The 22029-nt window shown below is 41.5% G+C and overlaps 1 protein-coding gene across 1 annotated transcript in view; it reads right to left on the bottom strand.

Annotated features, from left to right (window-relative positions):
* Positions 1-22029, bottom strand: part of mapk10 (mitogen-activated protein kinase 10) — a 214336-nt gene that overhangs the window by 26320 nt on the left and 165987 nt on the right. Inside the window, exons 9-10 of the mRNA XM_020527900.2 lie at positions 8812-8994; positions 6031-6155 (exon numbers count right to left, since the gene is read on the bottom strand). Coding sequence (XP_020383489.2) covers positions 6031-6155; positions 8812-8994 — 308 coding nt within the window. The remainder of the gene's footprint in view (positions 1-6030; positions 6156-8811; positions 8995-22029) is intronic.

The raw sequence follows: 22029 nt of genomic DNA, 5'->3' as shown, positions 1-22029 counted from the left end.
ATCCAGCTCTACACCTTGTTATCTCAGATTCTCCAGCATCTGCAGTTTCTACTATCACTGGCCTTTGTTTTGTCTGAGCTGCCTTCTTTGACAGCTGAACTTTTAATTTCAGGTCACCTTTCAATTTCTTTCCAAACGGTCAGCCTCCAATGTCACAGTCATCAGGGGCTGTCTTCCAGTTGTTCTTGTTAATGTGAAGCATCTTGATACGTTACCTGCAGGTGTACCTGTCGCTGAGGTATGGACTGCCAGGAGGTTGAGGCCCAGTGCCTGGTTTATCATACTGAAAACCATTGGGAATATGGACGTTTTCATTCTGATGAATGTGTCCGAGTCAGCAGAGGCATTGTTAGTCTAGCAATGAATGCATCCCAATGGAATTTGCATGCGTCAGAGACAGTGACCTTGTTCTGCCAAGACATGCCAACAATGTGTCTGAGACATTGAAGATGGAAATTGTTCACTTTTTTTCTTCTACTTGTGCCGCGATCAGCTCTCAGTGAGTCTGGAGTTTTGTAGGGAAGCTTTATCAGTATTCAGCCTGTCAGGCTCCACATCAATCACAGCTGTCTTACACACATTATCAATCAGTTACAAGTTATCTGTTAAATTACAAGTTATCTATTAATCCCACGAACAAGTTGCCAATTGAAGCGTAAGCATCTTCTTCCTTTTCATTTGTTTCATTTCTGGTGATACTAAGATAAATAAAGGCTACGTCAAGACATTTGAGATCAGTACTTACATTTGAAATCAGTGTTATCGGAAACAGCAAACATGTTCAATGGTAAATTGCAAGAAAACAGTGAGTGGGTTGTCTTTCTTGCACAACTTCAAAAGTGCTATGAAATAGTAAAGCTGTGATATTTTTTGGAAAGGAAGTGAAATTCATAGCCAATGCATCATTCCTCCTTGATACATTGAGTGGTAAAATGGTTAAGTTTTCGTCACCTTGTTAAGGCTTTGCATTCTGATCATCAAACCCTGTAAGAACATAACAAATAGGAGCAGGAGTACACCATAAGCATCCCATGAACCTGCTCTGCCATTCTACAGGACCATGTCTGATCTTCTGCCTCAACTCCACTTTGTCATCTACTTTTCATATCCCTCAATACCTGAGACCTAATCCAACCATAAATATACTGAATGATGGAGAATCCACAAACTCCAGGTGATGAGAATTTCAAAGATTTAGAACTCATTGGTGAAGAAAGTTCTCAACTCAATACAAAATGATCAACTTTGTAAATGGAAGCTATGCCCATGTCTAGATCATCCATTCATGGGAAAGCACCTCTCAGTGCCAACTTGTCAAGCTCCTTCAGAATCTTGCTTGTTTCAATCAGATTATCTCTAATTCTTCAAAACTCCAGAGAAGATAGACTCATTTTACACTTCCCTCTCTTTGTAAGACAATCCTTCCATCAGAGGAACCAATCTAGTGAACCTTCAAATGTACTATCTCCAATACACATCTATCCTTCCTTAAAAGGGTGACATGGTGGTACAGCAAGGGCAGCACTGTAGCACAGTGGTTAGCACTGCTGCCTTGCAGTGCTAGGGACCTGGGTTCAATTCCAGCCTTGGGTGACTATCTGTGTGGAGTTTGCACGTTCACCCTGTGCCTGCATGGGTTTCCTCTGGTCTCCTCCCACAGTCTAAAGTTATGTAGGTTAGGTGAATTGACCCATGGTATATAGGCTAGGTGGATTAGCCATGGGAAATGTGGGGTTACAGGGGTAGAGTCAGATGCTCTTTAGAGGGCTGGTGCAGACTTGATGGGCCAAAAGGCCTCTTTTCTGCACTGTAAGGTTTCTATTTAGACAAACTATGCACTGTATTCCACCTATGGTCTCACCAAAGCCAATTGTAGCAAGAATTCCTTCTGCTCCCATGCACTTGCTGGGAAGTGCAACATGCCACTTGGCTTCACATTTGCTTGTTGTACCTTCCTGATAAATTAATTCCTTGTAAGAGCACACTAAAGTCTTTCTGCATGTCAATGATTACAGAATTCATGTTTTTCAAATATGACTCTGCTTTCTTATGAATGTCAATTTTAATGACTCCATAATTTCTCACATTATTGGCTCAGATATGGAGAGAAATATAGCTGCTTTATGAAATGATCACATACCTGAGTATCCAGACCATGATCCCATTTTGGAGGCCCAGAACTACTCTTTGGCAGGCTGCTCTTCACTGGCTGTGCTGACTGCGGATCCTGCCCTAATCTAGTCCTAAATCACAAAACCAAATCTCCTGATGTAGGACTCTGCATGCCCTCCTCTGGCAGTGATCTTTATTGAAACTAACGAAGGATCCAAAAACTCCTGGAAAACAGTTTCCAGATTAACTTATGAATCGCACTTGGTATTCCTGTTTGTTTGAGTTGAGATTGAAGTGCACAGGAAAGTATGTAGATTTTTAGATACCTGCACCCATTTCCCTCCACAAGTCTGGCTAGTAGTGTGGCTCAGGGGTTAGCACAGCTACCTCACAGTACCAGGGACCTAGCTTCAGTTCCAGCCTTGGGTGACTGCTGGTGTGGAGTTTGTACATTCTCCCTGTGTCTGTGTGGGTCCTCACCAGGTGCTCTGGTTTCCTCCCATAATTGAAAAATGTGTAGGTTAGGTGGATTGGCCATGTTAAATGGCCAATTGATGAAAGTAAATAATGCTTCAGTCACTCATTTTAGAAATTAAAAGGTGGTCAATTGGTTGGGTCTGCAGGTGATCTACAACCTACTGTGCACGGATACAGAGGCTTAATTGAAGGGTTACTCTTGGGCTGTTGTAGCACAGTGGTAGTGTTCCTACTTCTGGGTTCAAGTCCCACCTGCTGGGGACATATGCCATAATATATCTGAACATCTTGATTATAAATATCTAAGAGGCATGATATGTGAGAGAGAAGATGCCTTTGCCTGTTATTAGCATTACACTATGTATAACAGTCATAAATAATTGATGCGTTCTTCATGGCAACACCTCTATCAATCAGAGTCCATTTGCCAACCAATCAGCACACTCTTCTCCCACTCTACTAATGTTGTTTTCCCTTTTACTTCACTATTATTTACGAACTGTTCTGATGAGTACAAGATGAAAAGCTTGGGCAAAATGTGTGTTTTTTCAGCAATATTCCACTTGACCTTGTATCCTATCGAAGGAGCTTTTAACACTTTAAATGGGCGGACTGAACCTTCATGAGAATCTTGAAAACTCCGAAATATTCCCTCGAGACGTTTAAGAGCAATTTAGATGAACATTTGAAATGATATAACGGAAAAGATTACAGGTCAAGAGCTGGAAAATGGAATTGAAATAAATGGATGTTTGGTGACTGGTGCCAACATGATGGGCCAAAGGGCCTCTTTCTTTGCTGTAAAAACTCTATGACTCTATGAAGCAAGTTCACGCTCATTCTCTTCTTGTTAAGGTATTGACTTCTTCTGGGATACAGCTTCTAAGCAACACTGTGTCCAAATGACCATCTTCCTGCAAAAGTTTGGACATGTAAGTGTCAGTGCTCCGGATGAGGCAGCAATCCCAGGCTGAATCATATCCTCACTTGACTTGCTGAAATATGACTGACTGGATTGCACTAGAGAGAGCTAATATATACGGATGAACATCCTTCAGTGCTACAATGACTGACTTTCACATAGGTGCATGGTGTAGCAGGTATCACTGGAGAAGCAACTGAGCACAAACAGTAGAGAATCCAAGGAACTCTGTGGCCAGACGACAGTATCCCAAATGCAGCCAAGATTGGCTAACTCAATCGAAATTGACTCAGCTCCATTTGACTCTAAGGTACCTGCTTGGTTTATAAAATTGAACTCTGTGCCATGGTTTTTAAGGATTACTTGAAAGACTGCATTTTGGAAAGGCAAACCAGGGCAGGGCTTACACAGTAAATGGTAGGGCCCTGGGGATTGCTGCCAAACAAAGAGATCTAAGAATGTAGGTTCATAGTTCCTTGAAAGTGGAGTTGCAGGTATACAGGTTGGTAAAGAAGGTGTTTCGTATGCGTGCCTTCATTGGTCAGTGTATTGAGTATAGGAGTTGGGAGGTCATATTGCAGCTGTACAGGACATTGGTGAGGCCACTTTTAGGTTTCTGTGTTCAATTCTGGTCTCTCTGTTATAGGAAAGTTGCTGTTAAACTTAAAGGGGTTCAAACAAGATTTACAAGGATGTTGCCTGGATTGGAGGGTTTGAGCTATAGGGAGAGGCTGAATAGGCTGAGGCTTTTTTCCCTGGAGTGTGACAGGCTGAGGGGTGACCTTATAGAAGTTTATAAAATTATGAGGGGAATGGATAGGGTAAATAGCCAAGGTCTTTTTCCCAGGATAAGGGAATCCAAAACTAGAGTGCATAGGTTTAAGGTGAGAGGGGAAAGATTTAAAAGAGACCTGAGGTGTAACTTTTTCAGGGAGGGTGGTGTGGGTATGTAATTAGCTGCCAGAGGAGATGGTGGAAGTTGGTACAATTACAACATTTAAAAGGCATCTGGATGGATAAATGAATAGGAAGGGTTTAGAGGGATATGGGCCAAATACTGGCATATGGGGCTAGGTCAGTTTAGGATATCTGGTCGGAGCAGATGAGTTGGACCAAAGGGGCTGTTTCTGTGCTGTACAACTCTATGATTCTATGAGTGATTTTACTTTAAAGCCCCACTTAACAAAATATCTCTCATTTTCTAAAAGCTCTGTACTACTACTCTGAAAGCTGTGTAATGATAAAAAAAAAGAAATTCACAGTTCACAAATTCTGGTACACAGTGAATGGAAAGATTAATTCATCTGACAGTTCCTTGAACATTATATGCCCTCTCCAACCAATGTCTAGGCTCTCAAAGACAAATTAAGCAATCAAATATTGGCCTCCAGAGAAAATTGCTGGATTTAAGTTTGCTGTAAGAGAATAAGATGATGTTAGAAAGCCCAAAGAGTGAAACACAACTAGTATATAAATACACTTAGACTGTCATTTCATTATGGCTCTATAATGGTTTATCCTCATCCATTTTTTACAATATGCCCAACATTTCTGTGCTCTAATTGTATTCTCCCTGAAATGATTCAGTTTTGCTAGCAAGGTGAGTTTTTCTAATGCTGCCAAAGTGTTACCACTATTAAGTTTCCCATTGTCACCACAGGTTCGGCCCATTTGGAATGGTGGTTGCCTGGTCTGCCTCTTGTAGGCCAATGCTAATCAGCAAAACTGGCCTTGCCAGTGCTTGCTGGGAGCCAAATGAAAAAGAAATCTCATTTAGCCTCTTTTAATTGGCCTCATTTGACTTAAAAAGTCATGTTGACAACCTACTCAAAATGGGTACCATTTCCTGGTGAAGATGGGACTTTCATTGCTAGTTTCTGGATGGCAATCATTGAGTGACTAGCTAATGATTGGAAAAGGATAACAGTCCACGTGTTCAGCTGTATGAAAATATTTGCTTGTGAATGCCCCCACACTCCCTCCATTCACCAACCCAACGGAGGAGATAATCTATTGCTCTGAGATTCTCCTAACCTACGTATGACAGATGAGCAAAGTGATATGCTTGTCCAACGCCAAGCTGCTATCCCTTTGCTGGTCTTACCTGAGGTTGACTGTACTATGCCAGGCAGGTTGCTTTCTCCATCTCACCTTCCCCTCAATGTCCCATTTATAAGGTTCAGCGGGCACATGCAGGACTGAGATCCCAGCTGGGTGCTCGAAAAGTAGCATTGAAGATAGGGTTGAGTTAGGGGGAGAGGGGAGAGGAGTAGGAAAGATATGCTAAAAGGCTTTCCCACCCATTTTCTCTCCTCTACCACAATATCCCTGCATTGTGTGCAGTGTAGCTGAGGAAAATCAAGCCTACGGTGTTAGTGAAGAGCCAACTGGAGTTTATCTCTTTGCCTGTTCAGGATACAATGGATTAAATTCCTTGGTCACATTTTATTATGATTTTAGCTGTCACTTTACTGAGAATGTAAATATCAAGTATTGGAGGAAGAACAATCAGGACTTACCGCCTCAACTTCAGCTGGATCGTACCAGACATTTATGTATGGGTGCTGTAAGGCTTCATCCACAGATATCCGTTTGGTTGGGTCAATAACCAACATTTTGGACAGAAGATCTCTGGCTTGGCTGGCTGCAAAACATGTTCATGTTTTTTCCGAAATCTCAATTAATTGCCATGCTATATACAATTTAATTCTAGTGCTGTTTGCCTTCCTTTGATTTGTAACATAAGCTTGAGTGTGAAACCCAGTCAAATGCAAACTGAAACTCCTTTTATGCTCTATGTATTGGTGGTGTTCTACACAATGACCTCAACTCAGCAAAACTTCTGTTAGTTTCAGAAGATTTAATAGTTGGAGATCCTCAACCCCAATGAAGTACAAGGGAGTGGCTAATGGAGAGTCAGCTATGCCCCTGACTCTGCTGAGTTCAGAAAGAGATCACCCAACTATCACAATAGTGTTGATACCCAACCCCACTCCATTCCTTTTAGAGTGTATCTTGGGCACCTGAAAGGGAAAGTGTGGCGGGGAGGAGATATAGCAAAATTGGGCGGCACGTTGGCTCAGTGGTTAGCACTGCTGCTTCACACCACCAGGGACCTGGGTTCAATTCTGCCCTCAGGTGACTGTCTGTGTGAAGTTTGCACATTCTCCCCATGTCTGTGTGGGTTTCTGCTGGGTGTTCTGGTCTTCTTCCACAGTCACAAAGGTGTGTAGTTTATGTGGGTTGGCCATACTAAATTGCCCATAGTGTCCAGGGATGTGTAGGTTAGGTGTGTTTGCCATGGGAAATGTGGGGTTAGAGGGAAAAGGTAAAGGGATGGGTCTGCGTGGGATGCTCTTGTTGGGTTGAATGGCCTGTTTCCACACTGTAGGGATTCTATTAAGTACTAACAGCTTGAAATTCTATAGTTGGCGCCTTTGGCTATGAGTGTTTTTAAACATTGCCCCCATGGCCCATTTTTCAGGGGTGCTCAAGTTGGCAGACATTTGGCTAGAGTCTGGCTCATGACTCAGGCTTCAGAGCTGAGCTCCAAATTTACCAAACAATCTGTAGAGGGCTGAACTCTGGCTAGGTTTTCCCACTGGTAGCAATCTTATAAACAGAGGCCTCGGTGTCCCCTGTATTCACCATCATGGAGTTAAAATTCCCTTTCCCCTGTCTAACTCACGGTTACTCCAGCATCAGAGACCATCTTTAGAGTGACCAGAGCATCCGTACCAATGAGATCGCAACAGAAATTTATGGTTTGGGCTAAAAATGTGGTATCTGGGTCATGTCTGATTGCCCAATGGCCAAGCCACAGTGCTGCCTGACCTACAACACGTTTGTAACTTTAGCCCCATGTAAATTAGGACATCCCTTTCACAAAACTACGTTGAATTTCTAATCATACTGCACTCTGAAAAAAAGAGTTAACGTTTTGGGCCCGGTGACCTTTCCTCAGAACCATTCTGAGGAAGGGTCACCGGGCCCGAAACGTTAACTCTGTATTTTCCTTCACAAATGCTGCCAGACCTGTTGAGCTTTTCCAGCAACATTTGTCTGGTAGTAGCATCTCACTGGGGGTGGCAGAAATTCTGGCTAATGATCTTCTGAACGTGGATACTGGGAGGATGGTATGTAAAGACAGGGGAACCCTATGGCTGTTGCAGGAGGGAAGAGAGAGGGTGAGGGCAGAAGTGCGGGAGATGGGTCGGACCCAATTGAGGTCCCTGCCAACAACAGTGCTGGGGAATCCTCAGTTGAGGAAGAAGGTGGACATTTTGGAGGCTTCTTTGTTGAAGTTGGCCTCATCAGAACGTATGCAATGGAGACGGAGGAACTGAGAGAACGGAATGGAGACTTTACAGGAAGCAGGGTGTGAGGAAATATAATCCAGGTAGCTGTGGGAGTTGATGGGTTTCTAGTTGATATTCGTGGCCAGTCTATCCCCAGAAATGGAAACAGAGATGTTGAGGAAGGGAAGGGAGGAGTCAGAGATAGACCAGGTGAAAGTGAGGACAGGGTGGAAATTGGAAGTAAGATCGATGAACTTTTCCAATTTCGGACGAGAGAGGGAAGCAGCACCAATGATATCATCGATATATTGGAGAAAGAACTGTGGGTGAGGGCTGGAATAGGACTGGAACAAGGAATGTTCCATGCATCCCACGAAGAGACAGGCATAACTGGGGCCCATGTGGGCCTGAGCTCTCCCATATCCTAGCCCCCTACCCCACACACCAGGCCTTGTTATCCCATAGCCTGCCATTACACACTACCTATTGTTAGCCACTAACAGTCTCCATTAACAGCTATTCACCCTCACAGCCAGATCATTACCGACCCTTTTGTCTGTCCAACTGTTCTTCTCTCTCTTTGGGTTCTATACCCACCTATCGTTACTCCTTAACCCCCCTCACCACCCTATTTGTATATAAACTCACATTTTCCTAGTTACTGTCAGTTCTGAGGAACTGGCCCCGAAACATTAATTCTGATTTTTCTCCACAGATGCTGCCAGACCTGCTGAGCTTTTCCAGCAACTTCTGTTTTTGTTCCTGATTTACAGCATCTGCAGTTCTTTTGGTTTTTATTTGACAAGAGGCGTCAGGAATATGTCTCTGAATTGAGATTCCCCTAGTGGCTATCATGAGACCAAATTTTAAAACATGCTGGTTTGTGTATTTTTCCAAATTTTAATTCTGATATGGATAGCTTTCATTCAAGCATGTCTATGGTTTGTAAACAAATTTGTTCTTACAAATGAGCGAAGCCCGATATGCAGTCTGGTTCCTTACCTTTTAGTTTATTATGCTCCGAGTCTGCTGGGAAGAGACAGTCTGGGAAGAGCTTGGGGAAAGTGTGTCCCGTATACTTGGGCCTATTCTCCACATAGTTACGAACAGTGGGCTGCAATTTCTTCATGAACTCTGGGGAAGGTGTTCCCAACTGCTCAATAACCTTATTCCACTGATCAATATCTGAATTGAAGTTGAGGAAAATCTGCCACCATTACCAGAGGGCAAACTACATTTGAAGCTGAAGGACATGACCAGAGAAAATTAAAGTATACAAAAAAAAATGCTCCAAATGTATTAATATAACAACATTCATGTCATGTTTCTGTTTTACAATTCCCTTTAAGGCAAAGGTCTGCAACTTTTAAGTCAACATAACATGAAGCTTATGCTTAGGAATTTTCATTTTATTTCCATAAAAACTTGGCAGTTATTGTAATAAAACTTATGTAAACATTGGCCAGGATTGTTTTTGTAGGGTTGTCTCCTTCATTATCTGAAGTGCTGAACACATCGTCATCAGGGAGACATATCTGTAGGGTTCAAAATAACTCCCCTCCCCCCACCGAGGCTGCCGTGATATTTTCTCTAGGTCTATAACACCATACAATGTTGGAGCAGAAGTAGGCCATTCAGTCCATCATGTCTGCTCTGCCATTCAATGTGATTATGACAGATTTAATAATCCTCAACTCCACTTTGATGCCTTTTCAACATAACCTTTGATTACTTCACTGATTAAAAAATCTGCCTATCTTAGACTTGAGTATAGTTAAAAGCCCTCTGTGGAAAAGAATTCCAGACATTCACTATCCTCTGAAAGAGCAAATTCCTCCTCATCTCTGTCTTAAATTGGTGACTCCCTACTCTGAGATTATGTCCTCTGGTCCAAGACACTCCCTCATAACATCTACCCTGCCGAGCTCTCCCCCAAGCAATGTAAATGCTTCAGTAAGTTCTCCTTTTATTCTTCTAAATTCCAACAGGTACAACCTACTCAACTTCTCATCATAAGCAAATCCCTCCAAACCCAGGATCAAAAAGCTAATGGCAGCATATATGTCCTTAGATAAGGGGACAAAACTGTTCACAGTATTCCAGCTAATGCCTTGTACACTTTTAGTAAGATCTATCTGTTTTGTACTCCATTCCCTTTGACATAAGGCCAAACCTTTGACTTCTCTATTATGCATTGAAGTTGGGTGCTCACTTCTTGTGATTCCTGCATGAGGATGCCCAAATCATCATGCTGCTCCATCCTGCAGTTTTATATGATTTAAATAATGGCCAGCTCCTCTATTCCTCCTGCTAAAGTGCAAAGCCACAGATTTTCCCACATTATATCCCATCTATCAAGTTTTTGCCCGCTCACTTAAACTGTCCATACCCCTTTCTAAATTGATTATGTCAGCCTCGCTATTTGCCATCCAACCTATTTTTGTATCATCTGCAAACTTGGTGATAGTACATTCACTTCTGTCAGCCAAGTGTTTGCTATGTATTGCAGCACTGATCCCTATGGTACTCCACTAGTTACAGCCTCTCATCGCAAAAATATCCCATTTATCCCAGTTTTATGTTTGGTACTTTATCAAACGTCTATTGGAAAATTGCATATTTGTCTCCAAAATAGTCACTGCACACCAATTAATTCTTAGCATGCAAGACACTTACGATGTGATCACACATAAATTTCTATGAAGTAAAACTCTTCAGCATTAACATATTGAATAGAGTGATTATTGTAATAATAGCCACTACTTTATTCCGACATTTGTTCCCAAAACTCTGTAGCCTTACGCAAGAGACTCCACATTCATTTTCAATTTTTTAAATTCCCAGTTGCATACAAACAAGTGGCAGGAGAAGGGCATTCTTGCCCCTCAGCCTCCTCCACCATTTGGTAAGATCATAGTTTATCTGATTGCAACCTCAAATCCACATTCCCACCTACCCTAATAGCTTATCACACCTTTATTTTCCAACAATTTATCCACCTCCACCTTCACAATATTCAAAAGCTCTGTTTCCAACCCTTTTCAGGAAGGCAGTTTCAAAAGCTCTGCTCTTTGAGAAAAATAATTGCCTCATCTGTTTTAAATAGGTGACTTTACTTTTAAACAGTGACCGTTAATTCTTGATTCTCCTATAAGAGGAAACATTCTCTCCACATCTACGCTGTCAAGGTATCTCAGGTTCTTAATGTTCAATTAATTCACCCTTAACTTTTCTGAACTCCAATGGTTACAAGCCTAGCCCGTGTAACATTCCCATGCGAGACAACCCACCAATTCCAGTTGTTGCAAAGATGCAAAGTATTTGTGAATTGGAAGGCAGGAAGCTAGAATTTGTTGGTAAAAATGATAGTGGGGAAAAGAGTGCATAGTACCTTTAAGGGGAGAGTTTTTTTTGTGCTAATAGATTTTTAAAAGATGTATCTCTGTGAGCAGGATCTAGAGGTTGGCAGTACAGAGAGCCTCAAAAAGTGGAACAAGTGTATCAAAAAAGCCTTACAGGTGGCAGGCAAAACAGTAGCCTTGTTTTGATGTTGTGGCGAGTTTGAATTTGGCCAATTAATTTAAAATAAGCACCTACATACAGAAAGCCAATTGAATTTAAACCTGATGGTATTGACAATATTGAAACAATCCTACGTAAGACATATTATAATGTCATTATGGGTATAAAGATGAGGGCATTTTTGAAAATCGGGGGATAGCCAATTGCCATCCAAAAGAGTGAGCCAACATTCACTTGCAGCAAAAAGAATTTTAAGCCTGGCTCTCACAAACTCCATATGCTCTGCGAAAAGATCTATCAGAAGTATCACGGCAGTTTACATTAAAGACCTCACCTATGAAATTGCAGAGGAACCCTTCTAACAGCAGACTTGGCAGAAGAAAGGCATTTGTGGCAGAGAGTTCCAGAAGACACACAGTCTGTGTGAGTTTGGAGAGATTAAGTTTTAGTTTATTGTTTATTTATTAATCGGGTTTATATAAGTGGGACTTATGTTTATTTGAATAGCATTCCAATAGAATTTAGTTCTGTTAGGAAATGGTTAGTACTTAGGGGGAAATTATTTGGTTTGTTAGTATTTCTTCTAATTTGTTCATTGTTAGCGTTAAATAATTAAATTGTTGTTTGTTTCTGATAAACTGGAGATCAGGGATTGTCTTTCTTTTAACAACTTTTAACAGATTACGAGGGGAAAGGCAAGTTTCTCTCTGTGTTCCGGGGAATAATTATTAGAGGGGCTTCTGTTTTAGTTTAATTATCAGAGGAGTTTGGCTATTCCCCTGTCCCCGTAACACAGTTAATTGAGTATTCCTTTGCTGAAACGTTTAAAACTCCTCCTGCCCCTTTGTAGACCCACTCTATCTTTTACAGACCCTCTTCCTTCCCCTGCCTTTTCAGAATCTCTTCCATACGCGCACCCCAAATTGCAGATTCTCTCCCCCACAATTTTATCTTCATTTTGCCCACTGGCTTTGATCCTCCAGCACGGCTTCAATTCATGTTCCCTGCCTTCCACTACCTTCAGTTGGCTGATAGCACTCACCTTCTCAATGTTGCACCAGTCATAGGCTGCTTCTTTCCCATGTTTATTGCTGACATGTGCCTATCAGCAACAAACATGAGAGAAAACCAGTCTGTAATCAGAGGAGCAGCTATTCAGAGATTCTAACAGCTCGACTTATGGAAACAACATTCCATCACAAATGATCCTGCAGGAATTTTGGGTGAATTTGCTTGCTACCCCGGTCTATCTTGAGTGTTGGTTAATTGGCTGGAGGGGGGATTTCTCTATCTCGCTCAGAAAGGTAAGGTGAGGGTGATTGCCCCAACATCAAGGCAGCATTCAACTGAGTGTGGCATCAAGGAGCCCTAACACAACTGGATTCAATGGGAATCAGCGGGGAAACTCCCCACTTATTGGAGTCACACTAGCTTTCATGACCCTAGATCACCTATGGATAGACTGAAATTATAACCTACTTTTTAATAATGGAGATACACCAAGACAATGACTGTGGATGTAAATTCGGTGGCAGTCTGAAGATGAATTCTGGGAACACCACACCTAAAGGTGTCAAAGAAGCTTCAAATGGGAAATGTGCTCCAACCTGTAATCCTCTGTGAGTATTTCAGACTGTGAGCATGATGGGATAAAAGACAACTGTCTAGGTAAGAGATATCATTGCAATTACCCTTTTCAAGAGTATACAGAGACAGGAATTAAAAACAAGATTCAACCCTGGCCTGTGTGTGCTAGTGGACTGACGTGCTCAATTATGCTGGTGAGCTGAGGAACCTATGTTTGGATTTCAGACTGCTGTGAGAGTCACTATTGAAGATCCTGTGTTGCAAGAAAATGACTCTTTTTCTGACTAGCTTCCAGCAATCTGAGCAATTTCAAAAGCAAACAGGGCAAAAGCTTGGGTTGAAAAGTGGCAAATAACATTCATGTCAATATGTGGCCGGCAATGAACATCTCCATTAGGACAGAATCTAACCATTGCCCCTTGACATTCAGTGGCATTAACATCTTTGAATCCCCAACTGTCAACATCTGAGATCTATCATAGACCAGAAACTGAACTGGAGTAGCCATAAATACTGTGGCTATGAATTCTGCAGTGAGTAACTTACCAATGCCTTTCTATCATTTACAGCAATATAAGTCAAGGGTGTGATGGAATAGTGACCATTTGCCTGGATGGAATCACCTCTCAGAATACTCAAGACGGTTGACACAATCCAGGAAAAAACAGCCCTCTAGTTTGGCACCACATCCAACACCTTCAACATTCACTTCATTCACATTGACACAGTGTCAGCGATGAGTACCATCCACAAGATACACCAAAGTAACTCACCCAGTCTCCTTAGAACATAGAACATAGGACATTACAGCGCAGTACAGGCCCTTCGGCCCTCGATGTTGCGCCGACCTGTGAAACCAATCTGAAGCCCATCTAACCTAAACTATTCCATTATCATCCATATGTTTATCCAATGACCATTTAAATGCCCTTAAAGTGGGCGAGTCTACTATTTTTGCAGGCAGGGCATTCCACGCCCTTACTACTCTCTGAGTAAAGAACCTACCTCTGACATCTGTCCTATATCTATTACCCCTCAATTTAAAGCTATGTCCCCTCGTGCTAGCCATCACCATCCGAGGAAAAAGGCTCCCACTGTCCATCCTATCTAATCCTCTGATCATCTTGTACGTCTCTATCAAGTCACCTCTTAACCTTCTTCTCTCTAATGAAAACAGCCTCAAGACCCTCAGCCTTTCCTCATAAGACCTTCCCTCCATACCAGGCAACATCCTGGTAAATCTCCTCTGCACCCTTTCCAATGCTTCCACATCCTTCCTATAATGCGGTGACCAGAACTGTACGCAATACTCCAAGTGCGGCCGCACCAGAGTTTTGTACAGCTGCAACATGACCTCATGGCTCCGAAACTCAATCCCTCTACCAATAAAACCTAACATACTGTACTCCTTCTTAACAACGCTATCAATCTGGGTGGCAACTTTCAGTGATCTATGCACATGGACACCGAGATCTTTCTGCTCATCCACACTACCAAGAATCTTACCATTAGCCCAGTACTCTGTATTCCTGTTACTCCTTCCAAAGTGAATCACCTCACACTTTTCCGCATTAAACTCCATTTGCCACCTCTCAGCCCAGCTCTGCAGCTTATCCATGTCCCTCTGTAACCTGCAACATCCTTCCGCACTATCCACAACTCCACCAACTTTGGTGTCATCCGCAAATTTACTAACCCATCCTTCTACGCCCTCATCCAGGTCATTTATAAAAATGACAAACAGCAGTGGCCCCAAAACAGATCCTTGAGGTACACCACTAGTAACTGAACTCCAGGATGAACATTTCCCATCAACCACCACCCTCTGTCTTCTTACAGCTAGCCAATTTCTGATCCAAACCGCTAAATCACCCTCAATCCCATGCCTCCGTATTTTCTGCAATAGCCTACCATGGGGAACCTTATCAAACGCTTTACTGAAATCCATATACACCACATCAACCGCTTTACCCTCATCCACCTGTTTGGTCACCTTCTCAAAGAACTCAATAAGGTTTGTGAGGCACGACCTACCCTTCACAAAACCGTGTTGACTATCCCTAATCAAATTATTCCTTTCTAGATGATTATAAATCCTATCTCTTATAATCCTTTCCAACACTTTACCCACAACCGAAGTAAGGCTCACTGGTCTATAATTACCAGGGTTGTCTCTACTCCCCTTCTTGAACAAGGGGACAACATTTGCTAGTCTCCAGTCTTCTGGCACTATTCCTGAAGACAATGACGACATAAAGATCAAAGCCAAAGGCTCTGCAATCTCCTCTCTAGCTTCCCAGAGAATCCTAGGATAAATCCCATCTGGCCCAGGGGACTTATCTATTTTCACACCTTCCAGAATTGCTAACACCTCCTCCTTGTGAACCTCAATCCCCTCTAGTCTAATAGACTGTATCTCAGTATTCTCCTCGACTACATTGTCTTTTTCCTGTGTGAATACTGACGAAAGATATTCATTTAGCACCTCTCCTATCTCTTCGGACTCCACGCACAACTTCCCACTACTGTCCTTGACCGGCCCCAATCTTACTCTAGTCATTCTTTTATTCCTGACATACCTATAGAAAGCTTTAGGGTTTTCCTTGATCCTACCTGCTAAAGACTTCTCATGTCCCCTCCTGGCTCTTCTTAGCTCTCTCTTTAGGTCCTTCCTGGCTAACTTGTAACTCTCAAGCGCCCTAACTGAGCCTTCACACCTCATCTCTACATAAGCCTCCTTCTTCCTCTTGACAAGAGATTCAACTTCTTTAGTAAACCATGGTTCCCTCGCTCGACCACTTCCTCCCTGCCTGACAGGTACATACTTCTCAAGGACACGCAGTAGCTGTTCCTTGAACAAGCTCCACATTTCAATTGTGCCCAGCCCCTGCAGTTTCCTTCTCCATCCTATGCATCCTAAATCTTGCCTCATCGCCTCATAATTGCCTTTCCCCCAGCTATAACTCTTGCCCTGCGGTATATACCGATCCCCTTGATAATACCTTCTAAAACCATTACCTCCGTTACCTGGAAGGATGAGTACAACAGTTATATGGGAGCACCACCACCTGCAAGTTTGTTTTCAAACCACACCCCACCCTGACTTGGAACTATATTACTGTACCTTCACCATCACTGGGTCAAATTCCTGGATCTCGTTTCCTAACAGTATTGTGGGTGTTCATACCCACTGAAGACTGGAAAACCACTCACCAGCATCTTAGAAAGGACTGTTAGCAATAAGCAATAAATGCTGTCCTAGCCAGCAACATGCACATCTTACAAACAAGTTTCTTTTTTAAGAACAGAGCTTCTACCCACTCAGATTGGCTAATAGCTGTCTGGTCCCAGCAGTGCCAGAAGCTGCAGTGAACAGGACTAGGACTGGGTCTACAGGCAGTTTGAAATTGTAAGTCCCAGAGTCTATGACCAAGTAAGTGTGGGGGATCTCATGGATTGGAGGGGAAGGAAGGCATCAGGTGTGGCCAGAAGGGGGAAGTGCTCGTGTATCCAGCAATACCCACATCCCAGGGAAGAATAAAGGAAAAATGTAAGGGCCTCAATACAGCAAGTATGGCTGGACTGGGATTCACCCTTTCCACTGCAATATTGCAGAGAGATCAGGGCGGACCTCTTCCTCCTGCCAGCAAACCGTTAGTTAGGGAAAGGAAAATTCTGTCCCTTCATCAATATACAGAGAGAATTTCACTACATTGTATTTGACATATTTACAGGTACATGATAGACCACTGGACATTGGACACAATTTCCTATCCTCTCCAGAAAACTGAGCTTTCGTAGAGTCATTGAGATGCACAGCACGGAAACAGACCCTTCAGTCCAACCCATCCACACCGACCAGATATCCCAAATAAACCTAGTCCCATTTGCCAGCATTTGGCCCATATCCCTCTAAACTCTTCCTATTCATATGCCCATCCAGGTGCCTTTTAAATATTGTAATCATACCAGACTCCATCACTTCCTTTGGCAACTGATTCCATACACGCACTTCCCTCTGTGTGAAAAAGTTGCCCCTTAGGTCCCTTTTAAACCTTTCTCCTCTCACCTTAAACCTATGCTCTCTAGCTTTGGACTCTCCCACACTGAGGAAAAGACCTTATCTATTTACCCTATTGATGCCCATCATGATTTTATAAACTTCTACAAGGTCATCCCTCCAGGGAAAACAGCGCCAGTCTATTCAGCTTCTTCCTATATCTCAAATCCTTCAACTCTGGCAAGATCCTTGTAAATTATTTCTGAAGTCTTTCAAGTTTCACAATAACCTTCCTATAGCAGGGAGACCAGAATTGCATGCAGTATTCCAAATTTGATTAGTACTGAATCCTCTTGCTGTATTGACAGGGCAAATATTTCCCAGAATTAAATGTTGAGAAGGTATAATGTGTTTTAAATTTTCTGGTGTGTTTTATAGGACATTTTTTTGTCTGAAAAATGAAAATCTTTTCTATAATTAAAATAGATTAACAATACAATGTTGGCTGTCATGATAGATTTTAGGATAGAAATCAATACATGAGGAAAATTTTCAAATTTCATGGGCCTACCTTGCATGTATCTGCATAATACTATTTGAAGTACATTGGATTCAAAAAAGTAGGCATCACTTTCAAGAAAAGGTGAATCTCTTACGTTATCTTGCAGCCATGCACTCAGGAACAAACCTAGTTTATGAGACCTTTCTAATGTGTGGCAGTGTACAGGAGCCATTTTCATGTGCTGTTTACCTCACCACTGCATTCTTACATTCAAGGGATGTAAACTTTAGGCTCCACAGACATGTTACAGCAACAATAACTTGAGTTTATGTCACAACTTTAATGCAACCAAACATTTTAAAAGGTGCAGCCAGCAATAGAGGAGATATCAGAAGGCCTGATCAAAAGTTCATTTAAAGATGTGGAAGGGTTAGGGTTTAGAGAGGACAGTCCAGAGGATGTGCCTAGTTAGTTAGCTACTAATTACAAATGGGAAAGGTGAACATAAACAATAGAGTTAGAGCAAAGGTTTTAGGGGATGGAAGTTCAATTGCATATTTTGCAGAACAAGATTACGTTAACAGAGTAAAATCGAGCAGTTGGAATATATCGCGGGAAAAGGTTAACTTGGCCACGTTGACAGGAAGAATGTAAAAAGGAGTATAATATTTAAATAGACAGAGAATGCAGAACCCTGGAGGTACAAAGGGATCTGTATGTTGTGCTACATGAATCACAAAATATTTTAATATGCAGTACAGGAAGTGACTAGGAAGGTAAAAGGAATGCTATTGTCTATTGTAAGGGGAATGGAATAAAGAAGTGAGGATGTCTTGCTCAATTTTATAGGACATTGTTGAGGCTACATCTAGACCATTCCATACAGTTTTGGTTTCCTTATTTAAGAAAAGATATACTTGTATTAAAAGTAGTTCAAAAAAGGATCAACATGCTGGGCGTTATTATTGACCAAAAACTTAACTGGACTGCTATATAAGTGCTGTTATAACAAGAGCAGGTCAAGGATAGGAATACTGCGGTGAGCAACTCACCTCCAGACTCTCCAAAATCTACCTACCATCTACAAGACACAATTCAGGAGCGTGATAGAATACTCCCCTCTTGCCTGAATGCGTATAGCTCCAACAGCACTCAAGAAGCTCAACATCCAGGACAAAACAGCCCACTTGATTCCACCACATCCATAAACATTCACTCCCTCCACTACTATTGCTCAGTAGCAGCAGTATGTACCATCTACCAAAAGCACTGCAGTAATTCACCAAGGCCTCTTAGACAGAAACTTCCAAACCCAACACCACTACCACTGGAAGGACAAATGCAGCAGATATGTAGGAATGCCACCCCTTACAAGTTTCTCTCCAAGCCACTCAGCATCCTGATGTGGAAATATGTCACTTTTCCTGGGAAAAAAATCCTGTAACTATCACCCTAACAGCATTGTGGACATACCTACACTAAATGGACTGTAGTAGTTAAAAAAGGTAGCTCACTACCACCTTCTCAAGGGCACATATGGAACCAGTGGAGCCAAAATCTGCTGAATGAACAAAAAGAAATGATCAATTGCTGGGATGGGAGGTTATTTTATGAGGAAGGATTAGCCTGGTTAGGCCTGTATCCATTGGAGTTCAGAAGAGTAAAAGGTAATTTCATTGAAGCATATAAGCTCCTGAGAGGACTTGAAAGAGTGAATGCTGAAAGGATGTTTCCTCTTCTTTGACAGACTAGAACAGGGGGACACTTTAAAAATAAGGGGTATTGTGTAAAATAGGGAGGAGTAGAATTTTCCTCTCAGCGAGTGAAAGCCTATGGAATACTCTTCTCAAGACAGTGATAGATGCATGGTCACTGAACACTTTTAAGACTGAATGGGTCAAACAATTGACAATAGGCAGGAAAGTGGAGTTGAGGCCACAAACTGATTGGCCATGATTTTAGTGGATGGTAGACCAGGCTCAAGGGGCCAAGAGATCTAGTCCTGCCCCTAATACGTATATTCATATATCTGTATCGTGCACTCATTGAGAATCGAATGCAGCTCCTAATGTTATTAGATACAATAAGCTGGCACAGCTATCACAAGAACAAACATTGTTTGCATAAAGTAAATTGAAAACCATTCATGAAGTGAAAATGTACACAATCTGCTAAAATCTTCCATAATATCTTTTAAGCCTCAACAATATAAATCAGATCTTTATTTACAGGAAGCAGTCAAGTTTCATAAGATCTATATTGGTGACTAAAGCAGCTCTTGAGCACAATACCATTCTGTTCGTGATGAATATATTTATCAAATTCTTGTTTACTTGTAAGTCCAGCAAGCAATAATATAAATCACCTAATATAACATAATAAAATTCTCTTTTGTAATACACTGAATCAGTAAAAGACTTCCTAATATAATGTCATTTCACAAAGATGTTATGCATTGTAGAAATGTTAATTATTGTTAATTCTTAGCATGATGCCTAATAGATGTCATTATTCAGCATGAGATTGTGTCTACTTGGCTCATTGGAATTTGGAACCAATCAGCTCATCAAGAGTACCCAGAGTTTTGTGATTGAGCTTTGAATTTTTGCAGTGATTATTCTTTCTGCAAAGGAAATTGACATAAAACCTGTGTGGGAATAGAAGGAATGTCCTATGAGGAAGAATCATTCAGCAGGCAAGCCAGCACTGAAAGTCAGTGCAGATCTGAAAACTGGGTGTCTCAAACCCACGACTGTTTTCATTATGGATAAAGATCTAGCTGCGTTGAATTCCTTTTAAATACAAGTTCTTTCGCAGCTTTTGTAACATAAATGGCACAATGTAGTACTGCATATCAAATGTGATGTAGTGCTTGTATATCAAGTTTAATGGAATTAAATCATGCTATTACAATACAATAACCATAAAAATAAACTAAGCTAGCTTTATTATGCATTTGATAAGTGTTATTTTGAAGCCCTTCATTTTGATGTTTGATGCAAATATTAAAATGGGGCTGTTGGTTATTTTTATTTGCAATGCAAAATATGCTTTGTCCATTCTTTGTCCATATGCTTTGTCCTTCTGTCCATTTTTAATCCTACAAAGACACACTATTTGATGTTTGGAGCAGGTAAACTGGCTAGCACTGATGTAACATCAGAATGTAATTGCAACAAGACCAAAGACCATAAGACATAATAACAGAATTAGGCCATTCAGCCCATCAACTCTGCTCCAGCATTCGATCATAGCTGATATGTTTCTCACTCCCATTCTCCTGCTTTCTTCCCATATCCTTTGATCCCCTTACCAATCATGAACCTGTCTATCTCTGTCTTAAATACAGAAGTCACACACCAGGTTACAGGCCGACAGTTCATTTAAAATCACAAGATTTTAGAGTGCTGTTCCTTTGTCATGACTTCATGATGAACGAGCAACGCCCTGAAAGCTTGTAGTTTTAAATAAATATATTGAACCATAACCTGGTGTCGTGTGACTTTTGACTTTATCCACCCCAGTCCAACACCAGCACCTCCACATTGTGTCTTAAATACATGCAATGATTTGGCCTCCTTCGGTTGCAATGAGTTTCACAGATAAACCATCCTCTGCGTGAAGAAATCCTTCCTCATCTCAGTTCTAAACAGTTTTCCCTTCTCACTGAGGCTGTGCCCTCGGATCCTAGTCTCTCTCACTAGTAAAAATGTCCATTCTCTCTCGGCCTCTCAGTACTCTGTAAGTTTATTATACAATTAGAATTCTTACCTTTTGTGACTGGTATCTATTATAGGAATTGGTAAGATATAGGCAAAAATGGTAAATTGATATATATATTTTTCCATTGTTGAAAATCCACATACATGCACAGAATTAGACAGAACAGAGAAAGAAACAGGTTATTCGGCCCAGCCAGTATTTGCCCATGTTCATGCTCTACCTCAGACTTCTCCATTTCTTTCTCCTCTAAATTCATCCTTCTAAATCACCGTAACTCTCTAATCCTTTCTCCCTTGTATGCTACCTTCCCCTTAAATGCAGCTGTGCTATTTTGCATCAATTACTCCCTCTGGGAGCAAATTCTACCTTCTCACTAGGCACTGAATGAAGAAGTTGCTTCTGAATTCCCTTATTAATTTCTTAGTGATTGACTGTAATATTTACATTGGTAGCCTCTAGATTAACATTTCTTCCTAGACCCTCTGCGTCTATTCTATTAAAAACAGTAATAAATTTTAAAACTTCTCTGAGGCCACCCCTCGCCGTCCTCTTTTGAAAAGATAACAGACTTGGCCTGTTAAGCCTTTCCTGCTAAGTATGATCTTGCAGTTTTCGGTTCATCCTATTAAATCTCGTTTCACCACCTCCAGTGTCTTTTTTTTCTAACATGCTGATGAGAATTACACATACTAAAGAGATTTGCCAGATGTTCAGCACTTTTTTCTACTTTTATTCTATTCCTCCAGAAGTAAACTCCCACGTTTGGTTTGTTTTTGTTATGCCCTGATTGATTTTCATCAAATTTTTTTATTGGCTTTAAGACCTGCTTTTAAGAAAATCAGCCACTGATTCAGTCACAAGTGAGAAAATGAGCCAAAAGGGAGAA

Source organism: Rhincodon typus, chromosome 1 (genome assembly GCF_021869965.1).
Source record: "Rhincodon typus isolate 14 chromosome 1, sRhiTyp1.1, whole genome shotgun sequence".
Classification (NCBI taxonomy): Eukaryota; Metazoa; Chordata; class Chondrichthyes; order Orectolobiformes; family Rhincodontidae; genus Rhincodon; species Rhincodon typus.
This window is presented reverse-complemented; position numbering and strand designations above follow the sequence as displayed.